Below are 8,171 nucleotides of genomic sequence, written 5' to 3'. Positions count from 1 at the left end.
CTTCTGAGAACCCTGAAACGGAGACACTGCCGCCCGACAAAGTGCGTTGCCCGAGAGAATTCTTGAGAAGGCGTGAAATAACACGCGACGTTTAACAATCCCGACGTTCGCCCGAAGACGAAGGCGCGACTAATGCAAATAATGCGGATCAATGAAATTCACGGGAATGTCGGTCACGGCGTCGCGAGCAATTCCAATCGAGATCGACGGGCGAAAGAACAAAATAATTGGACGCGGATGAACAAACGGCGAATGATGGCTCGATGAGATTTTCATCGTATTTGTTGAGTCCGGGCTTCCTCTCAAGAATCGATCTCGCTGACGTTGTTGATTGATTAAACCGAAATCCGATAGAAAATCTTAATGGAGTAGAAATTACGTACGACGCGATTGAAAAAGTGCTAAAATAGCAATTGGCTTTTTTCTTTTTTTTCTTGTTTTTTTTTTCTCTCTCTCCCCCTATGGTTCACTCTTTTTCATGCCCCCTTAATTTCTCCCCCCTCTCTCGTTCTCATTCTCGCCTCCGTTCATTTTCGCACACATGCACGCTTTAATTCTCACACACGCGCTCTTTCTGTTGTTCCTAACTTTCTCTCTCTCTCTCTCTTCGTTTGTCTCTTCCGTCTACATCTCTCGTCACTCGATTACAGCTTAATTATTACAAAGATGGTTGTACAATAATATATATAATATAGACTCTGTATTAGTTACAATAATATCGTAGCGTCCTACACCGTCGTCGCGTCTGGCCTTCTTCTGTCGTCATTAATCGCGGAAAACGGAACCGATTAAGGTCCTTCTTCGAGTTAACGCTTTCACGCTCGATTCCACTAAGTGCAACGTCTTCCTCGTTATCACCGTTCTCTCGAGCGTACCGTTGCCACGTAAATGTATATGTGTAAATCTGCGTGTGTACGTTTTTTTTTTTTTTTTTTTTTGTTTTTTTGTATACATGTTTCGTGTAGCTTTATTGCTTATTGCTTAAACATTAACGTGTTCGCGCCGGGCCGGGTCACCGCCGAAGAGATATCGTTCGCGGGGCATCCCGCCGTTAATTAAGCTAATCGATTGCTCATAAAAGAGAAAGACGTCGCGGCGCCACCGCACATTTAACGTTAAAGGCAGTCTCCCCCGACTTGACGGTGACATCGCACGCGATCTTTATCCCCGGCGAATAAAAACTTAGGATCAGGCGGGGGGGTTTGCATTTGCGCGCCGTGTCTAACGAGATGCTAATGAAGCGAAAATATAGATCAAAGGATCACCCGTCTGCCTCTCTCGCGCGGAGGGACGCGCCGCGACGCGCGATTTCCTCGGCGATGCCCCTCTCGACGCATGAATAAAGAAAAATGTGGTGAGCCGTGCGAGTCCCCCTTCCCCCCGAGAAAGAGAAAGCCGGTGTACCAACGGTGACATTCAGAGCGGAGGGTTCTCCAGCCTCGTTTAATAATTTCTCGGCCTTCCTTAATTTTCCGACTTGCTTCGGGGTGAAGTAATCGTTCGCGTTTGTTCTCATCGAACTCCGGCGTGCTAATTAAGGGGGTCACCGTCTTCATTTCTCGTACCACGGTGAACGAACGGCTCACCCGCAACCCATTTCCCTTCACCCTTCGCAGCATCACTTCAGGACAAACGGGAATCCATGTCAAACCGTCGAAAAAAAAAAAGAAAAAAAAAACAAACAAAAAACGACAGGGTGGTATTTATTTGTAATTAATCGATATAATTATTACGCGTATCATCGAATACTCGGTACTTATTGAGGGTACATGCCCGAGAATGAGCAAAGAAATGAGCGTGCGCGCTCGGCGAAGAAAATATTTACCGAGTAAATGCTTCTTCCATCTGTTTCGTTTTTTTTTTATTATTAGTTTTTTTTTTTTACACTTATCGAGAATATAGTCTCTTCGTAGTAGTTATCTTTTTCTGTTCGTTCTAAAAAGTAACGGTTTGCGCGTTCTTATCGGCTAGAACGAGAGGACTCCGAAACGAACGATCTTGCGAGGGTGAATCGCGGTTCTTCGTCTTCGGCTGAGGTCCGCATCGTTCGTCGCGATACCGATCGTGATATGGCCTAACCATAAAAATCGCCTAATAACGTCGCTTCAACTTCAACCTTAGTGCCTACGCGCTATGTAAAAAAATCTACCGGCCGGGGAAAACTCACGTTCTCTCGATCGTTTCGATCGACGCCGCCGAACTTGCCCTCGATGATGCTTCGACTTTCCTTTTTTAACGCTTGGTTTTTTTTTTTTTCCTGGTCCTTTCGTCGATTCTTCGCAAGATGATCCTTCGTACGATCTTGTCGTCCGTCATTCGTTACTCCTTATCTGTATCATCGGCGACGCGGCCGCTTTTTCTCGGCCTACAGAGCTACGATCGCGCGAACGCGAGTTTTTCCCGACAGTTCGAAGAAACTAACAGGAGCTACACGAGCACGATTGTCTAAACCGGTCGATAAGCTCCTTTCCCGCGTCTCTCCCGTTCTCACCATCCAAGATCACATTCATCTGCAACTTCTTCGCGCGCGCTCGATCGATCGAGCCGTGGCCGATCACTGTGTCGCGAATACTTTTTACCGAGTGTCCGACACCGCGTTCGTGTTCGGTTTTTTTTATAAATTGATTTCGAATAATTGTCGCGCTTTCGATTAGAATCACCTGAATATCGCGGCGACCGCCGTCAGCAGAACGATCGTCAGGTACGTCGATCGGCCGATCTGTCCGCCGTTCCTTTCCATGCACTGGCCTGAAACGACAGAAACGTTGAACTTTTACTACCCCGCAATGTATTTTCGTTCACACGATAGCAGTCCATTCAGTATTGTTAGCAACACAGGCTGTTCGTAAAACAAATGGCATCTACGTTACGCAATTAACTCTAGGATAATATGTATTCCATATTTAACGGTTATTTCGCGTCTGCAAGATAGCCTTAGGTCTAGTAACACATAACTCAGCGTTTATCAACGCGTTGTCGCAGTCTATTTGTCACCGAGAGCTACGCGAATGTCGCGCTAGATTATGCGCGGCTGTCACACACCCTCCGCGAGATTTCGAGCGGCGCAATGGATGACAATCGCTGACTCCGCGATTTCGATTCGATGGCACAGCCTTCACGTCACGTAGAGAAATTATTGGAATATATTGAACGTTTCGCGAAAAGAAGGAAAACCCCGTCATCTTCTCTCGGTATTGCATAGCTGCAATAAATTTGTCAATATAAATTACAAAAAGAAAAGAAAAAAAAAAAAGAAATAAAAAAAAAGAAAAATTAGTATAAAATTTATATTTTATATATACAACATTTTATTAAAAAAAGAAAAATTCTACTTTACTTTTGCAACTAAATTTTCATCTGTTTCGCATCTCATCGAACAACGCGTAATAAAGTATCGGCGAATTGAAGACAACGCCTCTAACGCGATATGGCAGACCGTGTTTGCGTGCGCTCGTACCTAATGTTCTCGCGTTAATGCTAATCCGGGGATGAAATGGCGCAGCGACGGAAAGCGAGAGGGTTGACGGAGGTTGCCACTTACCGGTGCTAGTAGCGTTGAAGGCCAACATCGGCGCGGGCGGCGGGATGCCCCTCTGACACGCTATGGGGCTGGCAGTCAAACTGACAACTCCCCCGCTCTCTTTGTACATGAAGCATAGTCTACGGCTATTCCTGTAGGGTTGCGCTCTGTTGTTCTCGCTATTCGACCATGCTGTTCTGCGCGCCAACGGGGTGGCGATTACGAACTGCGTGCCTTCGGCGTCGAACCATCTACCGTGGCAGGAATAGGCTGGAAGGCAAAGCGAAAGCACGGGGTTGCCAGAGGTCTTCGCGAAACACGGAGGGGTCGGTCGGAGAAAGTTTCGGGATAATAACGGGTCGCAGGCGAGGGAGACTAGCGTCTCGACGGCCGTTACCCTTCGAGTGCCATTATTCCACCCCGAAATAAACTTGGACGGTGTCAAGGGTCGGGAGGGAATCCACGGGACGCCACTCTATATAGCGGGAAAAGGGAGGAGGGGGGAGGGGGGTGGACATGCCTCGCGGTTCTTTTAAACATTCAGATCTTGATGCGGAATCGCGACGGAGAAGAGCGCTCGAGTATCACTTCGACCGTCGTAATGAAGTTACGACATTACCGGGATTGATAAACGGGGCGCGAGTTTTTGGCTCGATAAGAAGCCCGCGCGCGCGTTAATACCGTCGCTTTAACGTTGAAAGGGTCCAATTCGTCATTCTGTCGCTGGATAATATTTTCGTAAGCGCGATAAGTATTGCGTCGTTTGCGAGGAGCTTTACTGTTAATACCGACTTAATTAATATCAATGTAAATTTTCTGAAAAGACATTTCGCGATTATTACGCGAATAGAGTCTTATTTTTTATCTATTCGGTGTTGTTATTTTTTTTTTTGTAAAAAGTACAATTAATTAAAAAAAAAAAACCGGAGATGTAAAATTTTATTCTTAGAAAAAATTCTTGTTGAAATAAATTATGTTGAGATTATAATATATAATCACCGGTCGCTCTAAGGTTAAAGACACTTTTTTTAAACCGTGTCGAATTCAATGCTTGAAATACCGTGAAAAAATAATTCTTCGTCGCACGCGAATACTGCGCTTGTATTCAAGAAGTCAAGGCGGCACAAGGTTTTCGGTACGGCGGCAAAGAAAAAGAAAGGACAAATAATTACCGGTGATACCGTCGTCGTCAACACAGTCGCTTTGAAGCTCCATTCTGTCCGCTGTGGAGCAGCCCACGGTTAAGGTCGTCACCTCCGCGGAGTTGCATCTCGATTCGTCCTCGTTTCTCTTCTCTCTCTTTTCCGGGCCGTCCTCGTCCCTCTCGTGTTCTTCGAGCTCCCTCTTCATCCTCAGGAGATCTTTATAAGTCATACCTTTGTCAACCGGATTCCCCGGCGTAGATCTTTTCCGCGGCGGGCTATCGATCTCCATATAATCTCCGAAATAATCGCTCTGCACCTGCAGCGTGTTAGAATTCCAGCCGTCATTCGGGTCCCAAAATCGTTCGATCGCGTCGATATCGTACGGATGGAAGTCCTCTATCTTGGCGTATTTTCTCGATTTGTTCACCTTGCTCATCTTGTCTCTCGAATTTATTTCGTCCTCGACCGTTTTATCCTCGAGATGTTCGGTGGCGCGCGATCGCCTCGTCTTGAAGCGCGAGCTTTCGCCGATGCGCTGCTCGAGGTCGCCCGACCGTCTGGCCTTCGATCGCAGCACGCGCTCCCGCAGGTCTCGGAAAGTCTCCTCCAGCTCCGAGGATCTCCTCGACGGGATCTCCTCCAGGCTGTAGTCCTTGCGGTTCCGGGTACTGCCGCGATTCGAACGTGCCCGCCGACCCATCCTCTCGTGGACCAGATACTCGTTGTTAGCCCGCCTCTTCTCGACCTCGTAATCCAGCTTACGACCCCGCCGGTCTTCATTCCTCTCCTGGGCGTGCCGCACTTTCTCGCCGTCGTGTCGTATAGGTAGAGATTCCTGCTGGTGTTGGCTCCTGCGGCTTTCACGCGTGTTCCGTTGATTCCGATTCACGTCCGTCACCGTGAATTTGCCCAAGTACGGACAGGTGCGTGGCTCCGGCGAGCTTGCTGTAACAAAAAGTAAACGCGAACCCTTATAAAATATCCGTGAGGCGTCGCAAAATTTCCGATCACGAAAAGCACGGGACGAAATACGTATCGCGGACATATTCAATCAGCGAACGTTGAAAAGTGTAGTAATTATTACTTCGATTTCTAATATTTTACATCCCGTTGCATGGCCGAGCTCGCAAAATAATAATTAATAATTGTATATGCAATAAGCAAGCGTTTTTAAATCCGTACTTTATTTCCGGAATAAATAATTGGCTTTAATAGCATAATATATACGTGATATGATATAATATTTATATTGTGGGTAGCGAGAATATGTGATATGACATAGCAAGAATAAATTTTGCAATATTATTAATGATATGAAATATCGCGCTTGCTTCATTTGAAACATTAATATAACGTTATATAACTCGATTTACGATTATATTTCACATTTACGATAAAAAAGTTAATTTAATGCACGACATGTGCAGGGAATGAAAAATGGCAGCATGATAACGTGTAAAAACATATGAACATTTATCGTGCACTTGAAACGGCACTTTTTGTCGCGTTTATTCCGAAACAGACCATTAGAACTTTGCAAAAGTATGGCAAAATTACAAGCACATATTATGCAGTAATATTATCATTACCATTACTATTACTATTATTAATATTTTGCGAGCTATACGCGCGGATACACATAAATACTAATAAACGTAAACAGTGCTGTAGATAAAAAGAGTTGCTGCAAATTAATGATCCTATCTGCAAAAGTAAAGCACCGATATGCTCGTAATTTCTACGGCCTAAGAAGAAACTTTGAAGTTGAGTCTTAAACGGAATTTTAAATGCCGTAACTTTAGAAGTTGGGACAAGAAGCTCGACGAAGGTTATCGATCCCTGCTAATGATACTTTCTTGTTAGTGAGAAAGTACGGTATATTTTAAACCGAGGAGAGAGAAAAAAAAAAAGTTCTTAAAGGAGCCACGGATGTCCGAGTCTATTCGGGGAGTTCGCATAATCAAATTATATCTCTTATATAGCATAAGATATTTTGAAAATGTTAAAACAGTTTCAAATTTATAGAACTTAGGGTAATCATTTTTATTTCCTTTAAGACGTAGCTAATTAAAAAAAAAAAGTTACATAACTCGTTTTCGGAGGTAACGCAAAAACGACGTAACGCCATTTTCTGTAACATTTTTACACAAAAATGTCATCGAATTATTCCGAAGTGTATCGCGCTAGTCTTGTCTCACGTTTTAGAAAATTTTTTTACCGTGTATATTTATCGCTTTTTTATTTTTACTTCTTTTCCGGTATATTTTTTTTGCCATCGTATAGATGTAATACCGCCAGTCGCGTAAACAACGGCAACGCATTGTGATCTCGGTAGAAGCTTATTAGCTCGTGGAAAAGGAGAAAAAGAATACCAGAATTCTTGGAAAAGCCTAAGAAAGTAACGGAAGACGGCGAATGACTCTAACGAGAGAGCGTAAATCGACCATAGGCAGACACAATGCGAACTTTAACGAGACAAATCTGACGGCGCACCCTCGAGCCAAGGGCTCCGCTCTCCCCCTTGGTCCGATAAGCTGTCTTATCGTTTTATCTCGATACCAAGCCTTCAAAACTCAGTAAGCTAACAATCGGGTCCTCCTTTTTACGTTTTATATGACAGCATGTGCTTCAAGTTAATTGAAAGCACGTGAAATACGAAGCTCGTGAAAATAGAAAGAAGGGAGGGGGGGAAAAGAAGGGGGGGAAAAAGGGACATACTGATTATCCCGTAGGGAAAATATAGCGAAGAATTTAATTGCTATTTAACGTCGAAAGAGTTGAAAAAGTTCGGGTTAAAAGAGTCGGAAAAATTTACATTTACTTGCTCTTAATTAGAAAGCGAGATTCTGTTACAAAAGTAACAGGATCTCGCTTTCTAATTAAGTCTCAACAGGATCCGTTTTAAGAACGATACTGTTTTATTTCATTTACTCGCGACTTAATTATAAAAAATAGAAAAACACGGTTGAAAGAAAGAGATATATATAATACATATAAATGAACGGACCGAAGTCTCGGCTTAATTATTTACCAATGAATCAATTCCAGCTTTATTTTCGTTTTTGTTCCGAGAGTAAAAATTTCGCCCTTTATTTTTACTTCGCTGTCCCATTTGCATCCCCAAATTTTATAAATCGATCATGACGGTAGTTTGCGACGACGTTATAAAAATCTCGTTATTTTTACGGTTAATTAGACAGAATTTTACGGCAACGCAAAAGCAACGTTCGGTCTCGGTGAAAGCGACTTGATTTTTCCAACTCGTTAGGCGATTCCCGACACGAAGGACCTGCCTAAAAGGACGGTACGTTAAGGGCGGGTTATCGAAGAGAGGTTGGGAGTCAGTCCCTTTGGTCCATCTCGATTCCTTTGTGCTCGATCGGAAGGGCGAGTCACGGACTGTACCTGATCGTTATTTATGCTGCTGGGCTTTGTCGCCTGTCAGAATATCATAAATTTCTCAATAACAAGGCGTGTTTAAGTACAGCTTACGAGTTGTAAAATTA

The 8,171-nt window shown here is 44.0% G+C and overlaps 1 protein-coding gene across 4 annotated transcripts in view; it reads right to left on the bottom strand.

Moving 5' to 3' along the window:
- Positions 1–899: 899 nt before the first annotated feature.
- The window catches only part of LOC139104448 (uncharacterized), a 230,150-nt gene continuing 222,878 nt past the window's right edge, over positions 900–8,171 (bottom strand). For all 4 annotated transcript variants that reach the window (XM_070659958.1, XM_070659956.1, XM_070659960.1 and 1 more), the window contains 3 exons: positions 4,693–5,610; positions 3,542–3,790; positions 900–2,748 (listed from right to left, as the gene is read on the bottom strand). In XM_070659958.1, coding sequence (XP_070516059.1) covers positions 2,657–2,748; positions 3,542–3,790; positions 4,693–5,610 — 1,259 coding nt within the window. In that variant the 3' untranslated portion in view covers positions 900–2,656. The remainder of the gene's footprint in view (positions 2,749–3,541; positions 3,791–4,692; positions 5,611–8,171) is intronic.

Source organism: Cardiocondyla obscurior, linkage group LG07 (genome assembly GCF_019399895.1).
Source record: "Cardiocondyla obscurior isolate alpha-2009 linkage group LG07, Cobs3.1, whole genome shotgun sequence".
Taxonomy (NCBI): domain Eukaryota; kingdom Metazoa; phylum Arthropoda; class Insecta; order Hymenoptera; family Formicidae; genus Cardiocondyla; species Cardiocondyla obscurior.
Note: the sequence above shows the minus strand (reverse complement) of the source record. Positions and strands in the feature narration are given on the sequence as shown.